Below are 21,095 nucleotides of genomic sequence, written 5' to 3' on the forward strand. Positions count from 1 at the left end.
GGATTATGTTAGCGTTTTTCCAAGATTCCGGTGCGCTCGAAGTCCTGAGGCATTGCGTATACAGGGTGGCCAGTTTCTCTAGAACAATCTGCCCACCATCCTTCAACAAATCTGCTGTTACTTGATCCTCCCCAGCTGCCTTCCTCCTTTGCATAGCTCCCAAGGCTTTCTTTACTTCTTCTGGTGTTACCTGTGGGATTTCGAATTCCTCTAGACTATTCTCTCTTCCATGATCGTCGTGGGTGCCACTGGTACTGTATAAATCTCTATAGAACTCCTCAGCCACTTGAACTATCTCATCCATATTAGTAATGATATTGCCGGCTTTGTCTCTTAACGCATACATCTGATTCTTGCCAATTCCTAGTTTCTTCTTCACTGTTTTTAGGCTTCCGCCGTTCCTGAGAGCATGTTCAATTCTATCCATATTATACTTCCTTATGTCAGCTGTCTTACGCTTGTTGATTAACTTCGAAAGTTCTGCCAGTTCTATTCTAGCTGTAGGGTTAGAGGCTTTCATACATTGGCGTTTCTTGATCAGATCTTTCGTCGCCTGCGATATTTTACTGGTATCCTGCCTAACCGAGTTACCACCGACTTCTATTGCACACTCCTTAATGATGCCCACAAGATTGTCGTTCATTGCTTCAACACTAAGGTCCTCTTCCTGAGTCAAAGCCGAATAACTGTTCTGTAGCTTGATCTGGAATTCCTCTATTTTCCCTCTTACCGCTAACTCATTGATCAACTTCTTATGTACCAGTTGCTTCCGTTCCCTCCTCAGGTCTAGGCTAATTCGAGTTCTTACCATCCTATGGTCACTGCAGCGCACCTTGCTGAGCACGTCCACATCTTGTATGATGCCAGGGTTAGCGCAGAGTATGAAGTCTATTTCATTTCTAGTCTCGCCGTTCGGGCTCCTCCACGTCCATTTTCGGCTATCTCGTTTGCGGAAGAAGGTATTCATTATCCGCACATTATTCTGTTCCGCAAACTCTACTAATAACTCTCCCCTGCTATTCCTAGTGCCTATGCCATATTCCCCCACTGCCTTGTCTCCAGCCTGCTTCTTGCCTACCTTGGCATTGAAGTCGCCCATCAGTATACTGTATTTTGTTTTGACTTTAACCATCGCCGATTCCACGTCTTCATAGAAGCTTTCGACTGCCTGGTCATCATGACTGGATGTAGGGGCGTAGACCTGTATAACCTTCATTTTGTACCTCTTATTAAGTATCACAACAAGACCTGCCACCCTCTCGTTAATGCTATAGAATTCCTGTATGTTACCAGCTATGTTCTTATTTATCAGGAATCCGACTCCTAGTTCTCGTCTCTCCGCTAAGCCCCGGTAGCACAGGACGTGCCCGCTTTTTAGCACTGTATATGCTTCTTTTGGCCTCCTAACTTCACTGAGCCCTATTATATCCCATTTACTGCCCTCTAATTCCTTCAATAGCACTGCTAGACTCGCCTCACTAGATAACGTTCTAGCGTTAAACGTTGCCAGGTTCATATTCCAATGGCGGCCTGTCCGGAGCCAGGGATTCTTAGCACCCTCTGCAGCGTCGCAGGTCTGACCGCCGCCGTGGTCAGTTGCTTCGCAGCTGCTGGGGACTGAGGGCTAGACATGAAGTATGCTAGACATGAAATATCTTATGTTCTCACTGCTGACGTTCCTGTAGAGAGTTCTCGCATAAAGTCCGCATAACGCAACATTGACACAACTCCCGCTCGAGAATTAAAAAAAAAATTGTCAATTTCTTCTCCAGCTGCACGCCTTTCGTGATTGTGCGTGTGCAGAAAATGTGGTGAAACATTTCTTTGTCTCACAGAACAGCTTTAACTGGCGCCTGAAGGGGATGAGTGGGAACTGCGACTTTCCCGCTACATGACGTATTAAGCTTGTATGTCACTCAAAAGCTAAAGAAACTGCTAATTCTTGCCGCTACTACGGGTCATCGCTCCAGTTAAAATAGCGTCTGATCGTCCGTGTAGTTGGCTTTGTCGCATAGCAGGGCTGCCTTGCACTGAAGCACACCCTGTATGCGCGTCACAGCTAGAATGCGCACAGTGTGCATCGACGCACACTGTGAAGAATCATCTGAGTTCCCAAACAATTATTTTGCCTGTGTGTCCCTTAGCTGCAGAGTAGTTGTAGTCCAGTAGCTGTAGATCGTACACCTGCTCAGTACAAGTGACACCTACCACTGAACATCAGTACAATCTCTTATTTGCAGTCGGAACAGCCCGACGTGTGCATCTACCCTTTTCCTGTTAACATTTGCCAGTGGGGTTCTCGGCCAATTACGCTTTATTCTGATTAACCTCTGCTCCGGATAGCATCCTATATTAAAGTTGCGCAGCTTCCAAGTTTAGCTGCAATGCGCAGTTAGTGGCCACCGACTGCCGCTGGAGGCGCGGCTGCAAGCGCAAATATTTGGCCTTTCCAAAGTAATGCTTGTTTGCTCGCAGTGAGTTTTCCTTTCAAAGCAACCCAACGCACATTCAGTCTATACCTGTCTTCTAATCTGATCCGGGAAGCCAGTCGTACTATACGGACATACAGAGTCAACGAACCAGTTTCACTTGACGCGGTCATTTGCAGTAGTTGCGAAGAAAAAGTTTATTGTCTGGAAAAGTCAGAGAGGTCGACCGGAAGGTGGAGTATCTGGCCTGCTACTCTGCCCAAGGGAAGGGCAAGAGGACAGGAAAGAGAGCCACAATGGGAAATGATGATGATGATGATGATGATGATGATGACGACGATGATGATGATGATGATGATGATGGGAGAAACGAGACGAAAGAACACATCGCATAAGTGCTACCATCACAAGCGCGAGTCCAGGTCCGTGTCGCCTAAGATCCGTGAAAATGCACGCATTGCCCCTTATCGTCTGCCAACTCTCCGGCCATGCGCCCGGCAAGAGGTCCTCCTATAGTGGTCTGCTGTCTCAATGCCTCAAGGTTCACCACGAGGACATTGTCTATAGTCTCAACAACGCCACACGCTGAACAGTCTGGGGAGTCCGCCAGTCCAATGATGTGCAAGTATCGGCGGGTGAGAGCGGCGCCTAAACGTAGTCTGTGTATCAGGCAGGCATGAGGACGTGGAATTTCAACGTAGAACAGAAAAGCGCGTAGCGGGATCTAGCCTTTTAAGGCGGACGTGGCGAGCGTCTGACTGGGCCCAGTACCTTCTCGTCGCACTCCGCATTCATTCCCACAGGAGGCACGCGATGTCCGGTCTAAGTAACGGCACAAAAGTTCGCAGGCCATTGCTGAGGGCGCGCCTTGCAGAGCGCACAGTGTCCCGGGATCCACTGGAACACTATCGGGTGGTCTTTTTCTTGAGCGCATGAAAGGAGCTCGGTCATCTGCAGCACCAGAGTCTGGTAGGGGTGGGGGGTGGGGGGGGGGGGGGAGGTGGCACAGGAAGCATCCAAAAATTTTCAGCAAGGATTTGTAGTTCGTGAAGATGCGCCACTTTTGACGTTCTTCGCTTCGTAGCAGGCATGAAATGGGGTCCCACGGAGGGCTCCTTACTACGACTTTACCGGTCTCTATTCGTAGGCTACATTCGCTACAGCCTCCCGATACTCTTGAACATTGTCTGCTTACGGACATTAAAGAGCGTTCAATCGCAGGCACTGAAAATATGCCTTGGTTGCCACGGCGTTCCTCCAACAAAGACACTATTGAGGAAGCCCGCGTCTGCCCATTATGGGTAATGTCCCACTGAACCACTTCGTGTGTATTTACGATTACTCATACGAGACCATCGCCATCCAATGACATCGATTCTGCATGAGCGGTCGGACAGCAGTTTCACAAGTGCCCTCCGCTACGATCTACTTCACGTAACATCAGGCTATGCCCTTCCATATCACATATCACTCCGTCAAACCACCATAGGTGATGGCTCAACCTTCGGTGTGGCTGCATGTCCCCGGCATATTAAATAAATCATTGGTTCCCGTTAGCAGATTGCAGCAACTTGCTCTGGCCTACACCTGGTGAGAATACCAGACCTATGTTCACGTGTGCACTGACGGATCCGCGTCACCAATGGCGCCGACAGCAGCTGTGGTGATACCCGGCCAGCGGACGACTCGAAATTTCATTTTAGACTACAATTCTACATGAACCGCTGCAGAACTTGTCGCTATTCGGGAAGCAATTCACCACATCTGCGGAGTAGTGGCCAACGTCCGCACGGTAACCTGCAAAGCGTAACGTCACAGAAATGCGGCACCACTTCGGTCGCATTTTGTGCAGAAAAAAAAAAAATTGGAAAACGCTTAAGCTTCGCCTTTAAGAGTGCAACGTGATAGCATTCGAAGTTCCCTGACTGCTAATCACGCTTCCCGGCAACTGGAGCGCATGTAACCGTAATGTTTACCGGGAAACGCTAGCCGCGAACGCTATGTACGAAGGCAGGCTTTGTGGTAGGAGAGACAGGACTCAGTGTGGTGTGAACCAACTAAGTCCGCAATAAAGTACTTCCGGAGCTTAGAAGAGGGTGGAGTGTGCTCGTTCGTAATACGACTGTTTTGCTACACACACACACCACTTGCCTATAAGTATCCGCAAGCGTAGGTGTACAGTTTCGATGACCAGTCCTTCGATTCCCCGGGGCCCCTGTTTCAGGGGCGCCACCGCTATGTGCCAGGCAATGCGTAACGAAATGCGGCTCCAAGCAATGCGACAATAAAGGAAATATGAACGACCGCTAAAAGAACGGCCAGCCAAGGTGACGCTAAGTGGGTTACACCTCACTCCCCGTTCCTATAGTGCGGCCGCACTTGCACGCCATGGACATTCCGGATCATCTCCTCACTTCATTGCCCGCGCGGACGCGCGTTACCAATAACGACGGAGTCTCTTTCATCTCGGGAGCACACTCACACGCGCACTCTGTCCGGCATCTCCCTTTCATCCGCTTTGTCTGCGGTGCTCTTTTTCTCCCGACCGTTTCCGCGCACAGCACTTCTCCCTAGGCCGAATAAGCTGCTTGGTCCCCGGACAACCGATTGCACTCATCCAGGGACCTGCACATAACGGGGGAACGCCGCAGATGTTGGCTGGCTGGAAGGGCCGGCGGCGGATGGAACGGACGACTATGCCCGTCCGCGGCATCAGATGCTATAGGCGCCGCTCGATAACAAGATGAGAGGGATAGTAACGCTGCTCCTTGACCTTAGCATAGCCTTCCAGCTCTCCGCATCTTTTCTGTTCTCTCTTCGTGATAGAACGCATCCTCCTTTGATGTGCCTTGTCCGATGGTACAACACCGTTTCTCGTTGTGCCCTTACGACGCCTGCCTCTCATTTACAGCCCGCTGAACCGTTCCCGGCTCGCACCCTGCTTTTGTCGTCTGCTTCGACCGGCTGCAGAAGGCGAGCTAGTTGTCGAGCGACGTTTTCTGTTTGTGATCAGCGCCACCTCTCGCTTCGGCGATGTGTAGCGCTCCCGGCGAAAGTCTCGTCGCATACTCGTGGGCAACGGCTGTGTCACAATAGACCTTATGGTTGTGATTATGCTCTCTTCGCATCTCTTTCTCGGTGGCCCTGCATTCCTCACCGCCGATTATGGATCAGTGGACTAGCCCAGTAACATTTCATGACGCTCTTCCTGTATTCTGCTCAAGCATATGACTAGCAGACGACAGTAATGGCAACTGCCATTATGCTCGGTGCAGGAGAAATGACTCCCGTACTGGTTTATCTGCTTTTTTCGTGTTCTTTCCTTCCTCTGACGCGTCATGTCTAAGTCATCAACCAACTTGCATTCGTAACGCCTAAGTGTCATCCTGCGCGCAATACCTGATTCCCTGCATTTTTTGCCTTTGCTTTTATTACGTCGTCGCTGCATCTTCCTTCTTTCGGAGGTTGCCACTGAGCTAAGTGCCTCTCTATCTTGTTTCTTTACAGTTATTAGACCTCATCTCTTCCTTTTACATCCCGTCACTCGCTAAGAGACGCGAAGTAAGGGAGCGGTTTCTGCTCACTCATGTTCTCTGTATTCCAACCTCTACGTGCATGCCTGCTTTTTTTTCTTTTTGTCATAGTCGCGTCTCACTTCACCTTTCCTTCCCGTCCGCTTCCCATGCGGTGCTTCTTCGCATTCATTGCAGTCCCCTCTTTTTTTCCCGCCGTTCCCAATTTGCGACGGCTTCCTTTTTCCCTTGCCCTCTACCTCTTCTTTCCCCGAATCTTTACGTTCCCCCGTGGCACCTCGATCGAGGCCCTTCCGTTCCTATGCTTTCCCCAATTTGTACCGGCCTTAACATCACGAGTTGCCGCTTCCTCCCCAACGTGCCCTCTCCCTACGTTCCCTTCGTTTGCGTGTAAGGCGAGGCAAAAAAAAAAAAAAAAAAAGAAGGAGGAAGCCGTGCTTTCAAGCATGCATATACGTACATACGTAGACAGGGTGGGTCCACTGCGTTAGCGATCCTCAGGCTACGTACCTCTACCGCGCTGTGCATCGACCCCGGTGTGTATACTTCGCCTCACAAACTCCGTGCAGTGTGGCGAAAGGTACGAGCCGCATCAGCCAACCAGAAAAAAGAGAACCCGAACTAGAGCTTCCTCCGTTGGGGTGCCCGTCTCTGATCACGTGCGCGCGACGCTGACTTTAACGGAGTATTGACGCATATTCTTGCAACTGTAGAAACTCAACCACACGCTTACAACACACACATAACAGGATGACACTTCGCAGCGGCACTTCTTTCCGCGTCTTCACCAGAATGAAAGTAAACTTTGATTTGAGGTATGAAGGTCGGCAAACAAAGGTTTCCGAGATAACAGTTGAACCCCGTCTTTTACGAATTTATCGATTTTACGAAAAACTTCATAAAAACAACCATTATAGTCAAATATCTAGGGTGGCCTGGCTCTCGTCAGCATTTTTTTTTTCTCAAGCATTTAGTGTATTTCAACATTCATTTAAGCCCACAACGCCCAAACGTCATTCCGCATCGATGATACTCAATATAGCTTTTTTCACATTTCTCTCTGGCCGTGGAGTCTGTATACTTCGTACAAAAAACAAAGCCAAGTAAAATAGAAATCAGTAAAGATTTATTATAATAAGTACGATGACAATTATTTCGTAATAGGTTTGCTGGGACCATCTACAACAGGAAATCTCTTTCCAGCGTGTCAAAAAACGCTGCTGTGGGCGTTGCTTTATGTTTACGGCGCCTAAATGAGAATATCGAGCCATCAGATTCGGCTTATCGAAAACGATGCATAAAGCTTGGCGGTTAACGAGACAAAACGAAAAAAAGATAATGTCGTGTCACTACTGTAAGTACTGCTTCAACGGAAGCTCTGCTAAGACGATCAGTATCTGACAATGAGCGGGCGCCATCCGTCCTTCTGCACCACTTTTTCCTGGAGCTTGCACCCGGCTCCCGTTACTGATTGGCTGACACCGGCTCGCCCAGCCTTCCACTGCACTGCACCGAGCTTGTGGGATGGGAGTGTGTACACCTCTTCGTTCCATACACGGCCGCTCGCGGGCCGCCGTAATTCCTTTTGTTGCGCTGTCGGGTGCGCCGAGGTGGTAGTAGTATGGCACTTGTAGTAGTAGCAGCAGCAGCAGCAGCGGCGGCGGTTGCTTCTTTACTTCCGATCCGTGGCACTTTCTCCTTCCTGGAGCGCGCTCTCCACACACACACTTCTGCCCGACGCGGGAGCACTTAAGTGCCGCAGTACCGGAAAGAAGGTTCCGCTGCAGCCTCTTCCTTAAAGCGTAGGGAGAACACAGCCTCGCGTCCTTTCAGCTCACGTACGCGGGAGCCGACGCTGGTAACTTGGGTGGCAGCCTCTCTCTCTCTCGATCTCGTCTTCTTTTTCTTTCTTTCTCTTTTTTAACGTCGCTGGCGCCGTTGTACGCAAAGTTTTCTCTCGGCGTCTTCCGGCCGCACTTCGTGGCACCGTTTGGTCTTCTTCGCTTTATGTTAGTTGTTTCTTTTGCAGCTTTGTTATTCTGGTGCCTGTTCTTTTTTTTTTTTTTCACGAAGGGCGCTGCTTCTTGGCTGTGCGTCTTCTCAAGTGCGAGCTCCTGTCGCTTCCTCCTGGTCCTTCGTTACGTCGCGATGGGGAAAAAAAGGGAAAGAAAGAGGAGCGGCGCGGGAAGCGTACAGGGATCGTGCATTTTTCAGCGAGAAGTTCCGGCCGTTACGCCCTCTCCACCGGGTGCACTATGGATCGAGCCGCAGGAAGCTGATTGTCTGATGTGTGTACACTTCGTTAAAGCAAAGAAAGAAACCTGTCCCAAATTTCTCGTGGAGTACTTTATTTTTTTACATATATTTATTTTACTTAGAACAGCAGAAACACGATTCTTTTGCGTGTCACGTGTCATCGTGTGCAGTATGCCGCAGCGTTGTTCACGCTTTGTTTACTGCAAAGAAAACGTAGAGTTTGAGCTTACATGTCACGTGTCATTTATGCAATATTGGACACGCAGACACGAGCAACGACACAGATTGCGCCATCTCGTGACATTCTGGGCGAGCGTACAATACTGTTACTGTAATGAACAGGTGATGTGCTACTGAGACATCGGTGTGAGAGCGTGGGCAACACATTGGTCATGATGTATAAATCATTTTTTTTTCTATTTTTGTGCGTTGAGCTAGAACCGCACGCAACAAAAGATAACGTGCTTGTGACGCCTTGTAGTTGAACAAACTGCCACAAGATGTCGCTGTCATCGCTGCTGCTGGCACTGTTCCGTTAACTAATACGTGGACGAACACGCTAGAATTTCCTAATAATTGCAACTTTTTTTTTGCGAAGCGCACACACAACATCTGTTTGTTTAGCGACTGTTCATCTCGTAGTGACCGTGAAATACAATGCGTGTTTTAACGCGATAGCGTTAAGGAGCCAGTGTCGCGCAGAAACCGGCGTCGGCGTCCCCTGTCGGCGTAGACGAAAAGAATTTCGAAGCTAATTCAGAACCACGCATACGCAACCACTTCATTAAAGTTGCTCATACCTTTTCTTTCTTTACAAAGTTATTCCTCGGAATTTTGAGAACGGCAGCCCAAAAACAAACGTAACGGGGAAAAAAAAACAAACACCGGCAGCGCATGTCCTTTATGTTAGCTCTTCTCAGACTGAAATAAAAGTGCGAAACAATAACAGGAGATCGGCCCACGCAAGAGGCCGCGTTTCGACCAGAAATCTCGCCTTCGTGCATAGCGTTCGCAGCCAGCGTTTCCCGGTAAACCTTACGGTTACATAAGCTGCAGTTGCCGGGAAGCATGAAAAGCAGTAAGGGGTCTTTGAACGCTATCGCGTTGCACTCTTAATGGCGAAGCTTAAAGTTCTTGCAAACTTTTTGCCGACACAGCGACCTTTCCTTCAGTCCAGGGGCCCTATTCAGTAACTGTTCGCTTTAGAACCGGTTCGCCCTGGCTGTTACTTCACTCTGGGAAAGAGTGGAACGTTGCGGCGCGAGGGAGACCATTCAACGAGCGGCGTTCTGCCGGAAGGTGCAATGCCCTTTGCTGATCCAATAGGATCCTCTTTCGCCGGGACTGAGCTTTTCCAAATCTAACTCTAAATCGCTTTTAGAGTTCCGTCCACACATCCCACAACGTCGGGAATCTTTGCCGCGGTCAAGAAAGCCCTTCCTTGACTGCGGCTTTCTCTCGGGCCATGGGGAAGAACCCTACCCATCTCTTTTCTTTACCTGCAACCGTGATATGGGCTCGGCGACGGCATTAACGATGCGACTGACTCACTGCGACAGCTCAATTCCTTTTGTCGTTCCCGACGCACTGCTGAAAACTCCCACTGGTACAAAAAAGAAGAAAAGAAAGCTGCGCGCACAGCACCTTTGTCACCCTGTCAACGCCACTAAATCTTTGTGGTCCGAGAGGTTCTTCCAGCTCCTCGCAAAGCCATCGCATTGTGCCTTTGCAGAGCCTAAAGTGCCCCCGAAAGCTCTTCCTCGCCCATGTCGAACGCGTCGCATCGTCGTCTCTCACCGGCGCTCGCCAGCAACACAACCAAGGCGGCCGCCATTTGCCGTCTATGTCTCCTCTCGTCTCGTCGGCCGGCGCGAGACTCGCTGGCGACCGCCGTTGCCATAGTAACCCTCGCAACCACGCCGGTGGCAAGTGCACGCCACCCTCGAGCAAACCACTTCTCTGCGGCTCCGCCGCTCGCTGCAGACGGCGGGATTGGCTTTGCAGACGACTTACAACCCCTGTGACATCGAAGACAAAAAATTGTGGTCACGCCCACCGGGAATGGCGACAGACAAGCGCTGGCCAATGGCGTTCGTGAAGGTGAACCGGTTCCAAAGCGAACCGTTAGAGAATACGGCCCATGGAGCCGTCTTGTAGAAGAGCCACCGGAAAGCCCACGGACACAATGCATCACGTATAAGGAAGGGCGTGCGAAGAGTAATTTATGAAAACGGTGGCACTGCTAGTGGAATAAGGAACATTTCGTTTTTATATAGTCACTACAAAATTGGGTCCACGTCCCGTGGTATTCGCAACATTAGCTTCTGAGTTTTTTAGCGCATTGCACGACAGGAACCATGATTTTCCTAAAAGGACAACGTAGGATTGACAACGTCTTCTTAACCAGTATCAAGTTTAAGAACGCAGTTCTGTTGGCCGAATGGCACCCGCATGCATCGTCGAGACTGAATAGGAAGCCTGCGTTGTCTACTGCGTCGTCAGAACCGTATGTGTGTGTGTGTATCTATATATATATATATAAAGATTACACAGGAGTAAAACCTGAATATATATTCTAGGGAATAAGGAATTCACTTTTATTTGAAAATTTAAATTGACTCTAATGCCAAAAAAAAAATAGAACTAGAGTGAGTCCACGTATGGCGCCCCGTGGGGATTATTCGAGCGGCTCGTGGGTCAATTAAGTTATCAATAAGCGCGGCTGTATCTGCAGAAAAAAAAAAGGCACTGCACGGGGTGTTAGCGTGCAACGGCGTATGTAAATGAGATAGCAGAGCGTCTATGCACTGAGAAGTGAAAAAAAAAATCGCGAACGTTCTAACTAATGGAGAGTATACGGGAGCCAAGTGCATAATGCTATAAAGAAAAATAAAGAAGGAAGCTTGAAAGAAGTAAGCACATTTCTTTAATAAGCTGTCACGCGTGGATTATGCATAAAAGCCTCGCGTTTTGTATGAAGCACGTCGAGTTTATACTTGAAAATATAGTTTCCAGCTTCAATGCGTCTCCAAAGGCAAGATTTTTCTACATATGTAGAGACGGTTCTTGGTGCATAATTTAGACGAGAAATTACCCAGGCATGAATTGGGACCCTGGCAACAAACCGCCTAATATATCATAAGCATCAAGATATATATATATATATATATATATATTGAAATAAGTGCAGACGCACGTAGGAAAGCAAAAGAAAAAGAACATTTAATTCATAGTTTGTTGTTGCTTTTGTATGTGCGCGTGCTACACTTTTTTCAATTTATTAAACACCAAACCCGTAGAGCTACTTCATATATATATATATATATATATATATATATATATATATATATATATATATATATATATATATATATATATATATATATATATATATATATATATATATATATATATATGTATATATAGAAGCATCGAGGTAGAGGTACGCATTAGTACCAGTACAATTTTGCTGTTTTCGGTGATGTGGATTAAAACTCTGATATACAACGGTCCTGAAAAAAAAAAAGAACGTTATAATGCGGTCTCGAAAGTTTTAGTTCCGCAACCCGTTTCTGCTTCTCTACTCTCTGCCACGATATTTAGTTTTCGGTGACTTGCTGTTCGGTTCACAGAAGCGAGTGAAAGTATATAGAGAGACGGCGCGAGCAACGAATTAGAGAGTTAGGTGGGGTTAAAACGGGCACAAGCGGAAATGTTTGAAGCAGCGCGCCTCCGCCTAATCTTTTGAAGTTATGCGGAAAATGTAAATTTGCTTTAGAAATGAATAAAATAAAAGAATAACAGTCATCAAAACGACTCTTCGGCACGCACACGCACTGACAGATGATAGAGGAGTGGAAACGACGAATTAACAACAACGAAGCTGACTCAGTCTTCATAAAATTTTCCATAATATTCTGAGCGCGTGTACGTATGTCCAACTAAACAAAACAAAAAGAATGTGCGTATCCCACGCGCTGGATGCCGATCTTCCAGTGGTATTCGGGAAGAACGCTGTGACAATTAGCGAGTATAAAGCGCAGGACCAAGTTTAAAACATTTTTTTTCGGTGGGAAACGCCTCGATCAACGTAAACTTGGGACGCGCGATCGCGTGCCTCCCACGCATCAAGACGATCGAATGAGACGATGACGGCACGACGGTGATGAAACGACGACACTGGAATCACTGCGACAGAGCGACGATAGAAGGACCACAGTGGCATGACGACAACGGTACGATGACATACTGGAATCGGTACGACAGGAGGACGGCGATGGAACGGCCACCATCGGATGTCGATGCCGAACTGCCGACGACGGCATGACGATGCAGAAATGGTGTCGATGATATGACGACTACGGCGTGACGGCGCAGAAATGGTGTCGATGGTAGAACGGCCACGACTGCACAACGATGACTGTGTGGCGACAGTGCGGTGACGAGGCTGTAATGACGACGACGCAATAATGACGATGACGAAGGAATGACGTCACTGAATTCACTGCGACAGAGGGAAGACGACGGTTAGACGTCGGCGGCGCAGCGAAGACGATATGGCAACGCAGGGACAATGACAGAGTGAAGAAGGCGGAAAGAACGGCGACGACGCGACAACGAAAAAAAAAACGATCGAAATGGCACGAAGACCGAAAAATGACGGGTTGACGACGACGACAACGTACTGGTGCTGGAGCCCACGCCTGCGCTTACACGTATCGCCTGCCACCCTGGACGGTTTGCACTGTATCCGGTGCTTGTTTGCACTGCGTCTGTTACCGGCCTGTCGTTCAATACAGGCCGGTAGTAGACAACAGCCAGCTCTCGGAGAGTGCGAGAAAAAGGCAGAGAGAGCTTCGGTTTAAAAAAAACAAATTGTTTCTCACTGCACTGGAAAGCTGTCCTTTCCAGGCCACAAGTGGACACGGTCCAGGTTACGTCCCAAGTGGCAATGAATGATTGCTCGGCGTCACAAGTTTGTAGCGCTGCCTTTTTTGCTGCGACCAAAGGATCAAGTGCAGCAATTTGGGGGCAACGTCCTTGTCCGTCACTCGTTCGACGAGGAGATTTGCCCAGGGATCACACTCGAAAGTGACTCGAAAAAAAAAAAAAAGTGACGGCTCGTCGGGTCGCACAGCAAGTAGCAGCACAGCAGTCTGCCGAGCTTAGCGCAGCGAGTGCCAGTACGTCACGATTTCCTGCGCCCACCACGTGACCACCTTCTGCGTCGTGAGGTCACAATACGCACGCACCTGTTGTAAAACGAAATCAAAGCTGCTTCGTAGAAAAAGTGTTATAGTGCACGATATTTACGACGCTCTAAGTCATTTCAGTATGTTTTTTTTTAAGGTTTCGAAGTAGAAGTCATCTTCATTCAGCGCAAAAAAAAAAAAAAAAAAGTCGGGATGCGTCATCTAAGTATGCGTATATTCTTTAAGAAGCTTTAATTCGTTCTGAACACTGCCGAAACAGCTGTCCCGTGTAGATGGTTCGCAGCCGGTTCCTGAACCGCTGCATTCCCCCCCCCCCCCCCCCATACCATATTCTCCATTACCCACACACTATCTCGCCGTTTTCTTTCTTTTTCATTTTTTTTCTTTAGTGAGTCGGTTCAGCCTCGCCATTAGCCTAGCACGCGCAACACTCACCTGTTCGGCGGTGCCCCGGATGAAATATTGGTTTCGGTGGGAAAGGGCCGCCATAACTGCACGGTTCGACGCCACGTACGCATCAGGGACTTCTGTCGCCTCTCGTTTATCTGTGGCCTCGCAAATAAGGAACGGGCTGCAGAACGTAAAACAAAACACGCGATTACAGATTGCTCTGAGGAACGGAAAGTGCGAACATCGATATTCAAACTACCTCAGAGGGGAAAATGAAATAAAAGAAACGCGAGGTTCTATTTTTTTTTTTTTTTTTGACAGAACTAACAAAACGTGCAAGGCAAGGAAGCTTCTGCCGAAGGGTCTGCTTCGAGTGCGTTGTCTGCACTTCGTCCCCGCCTAATTTCGAGGACGCGGTACTCGGGTTATTGAGAACTATGGCGTACTCTGTTTTTTTTCGTCTTCTACCATTCCTCCATGGCCTTACGCGTGTCAGGTCTCCAACTCGTATTTTACCAGCATTCCTCTCATTATTGTTTTTCTGGCATAGCGTATAACCTTTAGTCTTAACGTAACATCTCCACAGAAAATGGAATTTTCGACGACCCGGCTTCAAGCGCGACATCTCGCTTTTTTTTTCTCTCTCTTTTTCCCGTAGAGCATCTCGTCTCTCCAGTACGTTCGCAGCTCCGCGACATCGGTGTTGGTGTGCTCGTTCGCGGGCCGATGTGCAAATGCCGCCGCCACAAGTCAAGCGGGTTACGAGAAGGAACGAATACTTGCATGTCGTATTCGTCAGTACCGTGTTTACTCGAATACAAGCCGATGCTTTTGTTTTCTTGCAGTCGCAAGCAACAGTAGACAGTTCGCCTAGGTTTGAGGATTCAACAAATACTAGCTCCGTCCGCGGAGGTTCATGAACTGTCCTTTTTTGTTTTTGTTATACATATAGCTCAGTGAAGAGGCTAACGTAGAAAATACCTCGACTACTCTATTTGTTGCTGTTCTACAGGGGAAAAAAATCTGGAAGTTGTAATAAATATAATTCTAATATCGATAAGGGCACACCAAAAGACAGTGCTTAGTCGACATCTAACTTCGAAAATATGAACTATTCGAAATTACTCAGAAGGTTAAGAGAACCGAGGATCTCGACTTTCCGTTCTAATTGTCGGTCAGAACCGTATATATGAAGAAGCAACAAATCCAGATACAGCATATGGGAAATTGATTGTTTCCTATAATTGAAATGTAGAACTAATGACTTAAACGCAAATGAAAGTGCATGAAAAGCTAACTTGGCCGCAGGTGGTAGCCGCACTCGCATCTTCAACATTACGCGTGCGGTGCGTCGCGTGCAAATACGTTGGTTCGTCCACTTTTCATCCTCGGTTACATCATTATTTGTACATTTCAGTTGTGCACAAAGCAAATGATTTTCACTTTGCTTTGCCTGGCTTCATTCTCCGTTTTCATTGTACGAACTGTTCGCATTTACTCGGTTATTAAATCCAATTTGTCCCCTATCGAATGTTGCCTTCTTGAGTATTGTGTGCGCCGAATCTCGCGGTTCTGTCGCGGAAACCAGAATCATCCCGAAGCGCTTGATTTGGAAATGTGTGTAGGTGGGGGGGGGGGGGGGGGGCAGTCTGCTGCTCATGTATCTCTCTCCTCGTTGAGAACGGCGACTTTGAGAGCGTATTTCGTTTCTTGGTGAATAAAATGACAACCCGCTCGGAACTAAGTGGATTAGAATTCAGAAGATTTACGCGTTAAACCCGCGATAAGATTACTTGGGGGGACTCGGATTAATTTTGCCCCCTGGACTTCGTTAATGTGCACCCAATACATGGTGCACGGGAGTTGTTACATTGCCACATCCGTTGGAAGGCGTCCGCCGGGCGCTCGGGTCTAGGAGCCCAACGCCAAAGACACTATCAACGTGGCGGGTGTAGCGAAGTGGATTAAGCGGAAAGTTTGGTGAACAAGTGGCAAAAAATTTCCTGGCCGAGAACTACCTGCAAACTAACTTTTCACCAGTGGCGTGTGGGAAAGCGCGTCATAGTGAAACGCCCTTAGTCTTCCTCGCGGCTACTGGAAAAGCTTCCGCGAGAAGGGATCGTCCGTTGCTACCGCAAACATTTTGACACGTCATAATGCATCGTGTTCATCTGCGTCCAACATCTCTGACATGCCTTTTCGAGGCAAGAACGGTCCCCTAAAGTTTATTGAGGGAGGAAAATGTAGCTGCGCAGGCCTGTGTAATTCCCAGCGTAACTGGATAACCGGCGGTCTGTTTTGGTAATAGAGTTGGTGCTAAGGTGAAGGAAGTGCTGACTAGGACAATAGAAGACTAGGAGCTGGGAATGAAATTAGGAAGTCTTCTTGCATACGATGGCGGTGGCTGACGCAACACTAGGGGTTATTGGAGGAAGTCGCTAGCTGGGAGAGGTAGTGGACGTAAATTCGGCAGATAGAGATGAAATCCTTTGTCGTTTCAGTGGCCGAAATCCACACTTTTCGCTTGCGATGGTTACACGACACCTTCGCGCACCTACGCTGGGTCTTTCCACGCTCAGTCGTGGGGTAGGCGGTCCGCAGACTGGAACTGGACAGTCGCCCACTATCACGACAGAATGAGACAGAGAAATGTTTGATAGCTGGAGAGGATAGCACGGCCTACTGATGGAAGCCCGCGCTCGTTGCCACACGTCAACGCAGCTTCAGTTACCTAGCTCCACAGGCCTACCCGATAGACTTGCTGCTAACCGGAGAACCACCTGTGGTACTTCCTGTATCCATCCCTCCATTCATCCATCCATGCAATCTAATCCAATCGAATCCAATCCATGGTTTTCGTACTTTTGAGGTTTTCATTTTTGGTCTTTCTTACAGCAGTGTATCGGCTTAGTTTCGAGTAAATACGGTACTTTCAACCTTTAACAAACAGCTGAAAAAAAAAAAAAAGAAAGGAAGAAGACCGAACGTTCACCGGAGCAGCATGTTCGGAACGGCGTACGTCTCGTCTCTTTTCCGGAGACCCCTTCCCCTCTTCGCCGCATTCGTAGCGCTGAGACGCCGACGCCGCTGCTGATCAATGCTTGTTCGCGAGGCGATATGCAAAGCCGCCAATATATCAAACGCGTTTCGTGGGGAGGAAAAAACAAGAAGAAGCCTCGGGCGGACAAGCGAGCATTCTGTGTTACCACACTCCATATGAGTAGAGGGGGAGGGGCGAGGTGTCGTGCGACGAGTCGGATTAACGAGTGACTTATGTTCGCGAATTTTTCGGCGTCTACACCTGTCTGGCGGGCCGGAGGAGCGGTGCAAAAAGAAGTGAATATGGAGAAAAAAAGATTAATGCGCCGCATTCCCGCCGCCCCCAGTGTCGTCGGCTGGCTCAATGTGAGTCGAGTCGGCAGCAGGAGATTCGGGGAAAACGAACACGGCGGCCAGACAGCTTGCAATGTGGAACAAAATAGAGAGCGTAATTTAATTCCCACACTTTCACTCTGTTACATAGGGTCTCCCACTAAAATTACTACAGGGAACTCCGGCGATGTGATCGCTGCGCTGCAGTAGGAATGCCGGCGAATATCTCAGCAGCCTTCGGTTTGCCCATGACATTGTTCTATTCAGCAACAATGCAGGCGAGTTACAACAAATGATTGAGGGCCTTAACAGAGAGAGTAGAAGACGGGGGCAGAAGATTAATATGCAGAAGACAAAGATAATGAAGAATAGCCGGGCAAAGGAACAAGAGTTCAAGAGAACTTCAGTTTGGCCTAGCTGGTGTTTACTGCATATCATATCGACTGCAAAAAAAAGACGGGGACACCGGGAGAGAACACATGAACAACAAGGGCGGTAACTTTCAACTGTTTTATTCACGGCAGCCCGTGGGCATATATAGACATATAGAACATGCGCAGATCGCAGCAAACAAGAACACTCATCAGAGTTCAGGATCGCCAGTCAGCCTCTAGAGTCTGTGAAGGAGTACGTTTACCTATGTCAATTATTCACAGGGAACCCTGATAATGAGAAGGAAACTCATAGAAGAATAAAAATGGGTTGGATCGCATACGGCAGACATAGTCAGTTCCTGACTGGAAGCTTACCAATATCATTGAAAAGTAAGGTGTACAATCAGTGCATTTTACCAGTGCTGACATATGGGGCTGACATATGCTGACATATATGACTTGGAGACTGACAAAAAAGCTTGAGAACAAGTTAAGGATCGCGCAAAGAGCGATGGAACGAAGATTGCTAGGCATAACGTTAAGAGACAGAAAGAGAGCGGTTTGGATCACAGAGCAAACGGGTGTAGACGGTATTCTAATTGACATCAAGAGAAAAAAATGGAACTGGCAAGTCATGTAATGCGCCGGTTAGATAATCGTTGGACCATTTTAGGGTTACAGAATGGATACTGTAGGGGTTGGAGGACGGACTTCGGGATGAAAAACAAAACTTGGGAGGTTTATTTTACATTATATACAGAGAGGTGAGAGTCAAGTAACAGTAGTACAGTCATTACGGGCCGGCAGCAACTCGGACGCTGCGGCCCGCGGCAAGATGTTCGAGAGAGGTGAATCCGGGAATGCTCTGGTCTCTCTGGAATGCTTCTTTTAAACCCTTCGAGGACTGGAAGTCGCGTCATGTTCGGCCAATGGGAGAGCCCGCTCCGATGACGCCACCTTCGGCCAATGGTAGGCACCCGTGCGGTGATGTCACACCCGGCGGCTCCCCGCGGTCTTGCCTTGCTGTGGTGCAATGCGCTTCTTCAAAGGCGGAGAAGGGGGAACGATTGGGCTCCATTGTCCGAGGGCCCCCTGCTCCCGGTGGTACGGCCCCGCTGTGGTGGCAAATGCCTTCTTCAAAGGCGACCGGTGCGACGCGGCCAGGCCTTCCCGGTACATCGCAGCCGTCTTGTTTCGGGACCCACTTTCCTTGCAACAATGCCGGGCGATGCCTTCGTTTTCTGGAAAACTCAAGCATTGAATAGCTACCGCGGCGTACGAACTTGTTGGCACGTGAACTTGTTGGCTCGAGCGATCCTCTGGAATGTGCTGCGATTCGATGTGGTCCGGGAGAACTCGAAGTAGGCGCAGGAAACAGCTCCATATCTAACAATACCAAGACAAGGTAAACGCAGTCGAGGACGGCAGAAGACTAGGTGAAGCGAAAAAAAATTGGAAATTTGCGGGTGCTAGTTCCAATCGGTTGGCGCAGGACAGAGGTAATTGGAGATCGCAGGGAGAAGCCTTCGTCCTGCACTGGACATAAAACAGGCTGATGATGATGCTGCTGCTGATGATGAGGAGGAATGCCGGTTAGGACGCGGGCTTGTTTTATCTTCCTTATTAAGGCTTCAGGCGTTCTTGCGACTTTGTTTACTGCTTTTTTGCCTGTCTTTATTTGCCCTCGAATTCGAAGTAATCCTAGTTATACAGACGCACGAGGGCGGACAGATCGCGCGTACGTGCATAACCTGCCGCGAATAGTTGCGCTTTCGTAGCGCAACATTTCGTTGAACACGAACTTGCGGAGTCTCAAAGTTTGTCGTGAAACCAGGGGGACAAAGTTTGGGCGATACCGCGCACTAACCGTCATTTTCTAGTTTGCCGCCGATTCCATACACGCGAGTTCCCTAGTTCCCTCTATTCATTTTCGTAGGGAAAAGTGTACGGACTATGTCACACTGCAACCGATCCACCGGCGCAGTTTTTGGCTCCAGGGCATATTTAGAGGATCGCTTCTCCAAAAGCAGTCACGTAAGTTACAAGTACAAACAGACAGACAGACAGACAGACAGACAGACAGACAGACAGACAGACAGACAGACAGACAGACAGACAGACAGACAGACAGACTCACTCACTCACTCACTCACTCACTCACTCACTCACTCACTCACTCACTCACTCACTCACTCACTCCCTCACCTCCTACTTCATTACCGAACTGCATCCCCCTGAGAGCTGCACCCGAAGCGATCCACGCTCCCGCCTTACCCCTAGTGACGCCACTTCATATACACTGTCAATAAGCGTAAGAGGCTTTCCATTTGTCTTTTGGCATTCATGTTCTTTTTCCGTTAGTGTGCCCCCATCGATGGATGGATGCAAAACTTGGTCCTGAGGTACCGACAAAAAGGTCCTGAGGTACGCGACTCAGCGCGCTGCGGGCCGCTCCCACGTTGGGACAGTCAGGCCATGCCTGACCGCCGCATCGTGGGCCCTCTGGACAGCCCATAGTTGCGCCCCAGCATCGGGGCGCTTGATGGCGGAGAGCCACTTGTCCTCATTGATTTGTTCTGTGTGCCATGGCTTAAAAAAATAAGTTAGAGATGAATATTTTGGTTGGCCTGCACGCTCTCATTATTGTTTTTCTTTTTTTGCCTTGCGACGTCGGCCCACTTTGAAACAGTTTCACCTGGGAATTTGTTTGCGCAGATCAAAGCTTTCACGCATAGCTGAATGTCCAAGATACGGCGGCAACGCTCATCGATAAAATGGAAGTTTTTTTGCTTGTTTGTTTGTTGTTGTTTTTATGACCAGCTAGACTTCGTTCGAGGCATCATCGTTACTACTTTCTTTTTTTTTTCTTTATAAAACAAGTGTGTAATCTAAAAAGCCAGTTATTACGGGCTGTATACGGCGAAGCCCACATAACTACACGGGCGCAAAAAAAGAAATACACGAAAGCATGGGTGACGGGGATGTCTTTAAATTTTATAAGACAATAAGTCCTTCGCCTCTAAAAAAAAACAATATTACTTTTTTCTTGCAGGAGTCCAGACACATCTACCGCCAGCGAGGCCACCAAGCCCACAAAGAAAGCGAATCACGGTAAGCCTAATTCTGCGTCCGTTTCTATTACGGGCTTTGCTCTTATCTAGGAATGTGCCATTATACTAGGTTTCGAATACGAATCGAATTTCGAGAATTCATCATTCGTGGTTGTCGAATGTTTGCGTCTTTTTTCGACTGTGTTTAGAGAGAGAGAGAGAAAGAAAGAAGAAAAGGTAAAAGCAGGGAGGTAAACCAGGTGGGAAGATCCGGTTTGCAACCCTATACGCTATAGGGAGAGAGGGGAGGGGGAGGTAAAGTATAGTAAAGAAGAGATAAAGAAAGAAAGGAGCATAGATGTACAATCACAGTCGGTCACTGTCATGGCGTAGCGTTACCGCACAGCACAGTATCACTTGCAGCACTATAATCATCTGTCCAGGCTACAGCAGCTTCTACAATTCTGTTGCCCTTAAA

The 21,095-nt window shown here is 48.4% G+C and overlaps 1 protein-coding gene across 1 annotated transcript in view; it reads left to right on the plus strand.

Annotated features, from left to right (window-relative positions):
* LOC126517492 (tyrosine-protein kinase transmembrane receptor Ror-like) overlaps nt 1-21,095 on the plus strand; it is a 316,867-nt gene that overhangs the window by 204,831 nt on the left and 90,941 nt on the right. The window contains exon 3 of the mRNA XM_055064215.1: nt 20,620-20,678. Coding sequence (XP_054920190.1) covers nt 20,620-20,678 — 59 coding nt within the window. The remainder of the gene's footprint in view (nt 1-20,619; nt 20,679-21,095) is intronic.

Source organism: Dermacentor andersoni, chromosome 11 (assembly GCF_023375885.2).
Source record: "Dermacentor andersoni chromosome 11, qqDerAnde1_hic_scaffold, whole genome shotgun sequence".
Taxonomy (NCBI): Eukaryota; Metazoa; Arthropoda; class Arachnida; order Ixodida; family Ixodidae; genus Dermacentor; species Dermacentor andersoni.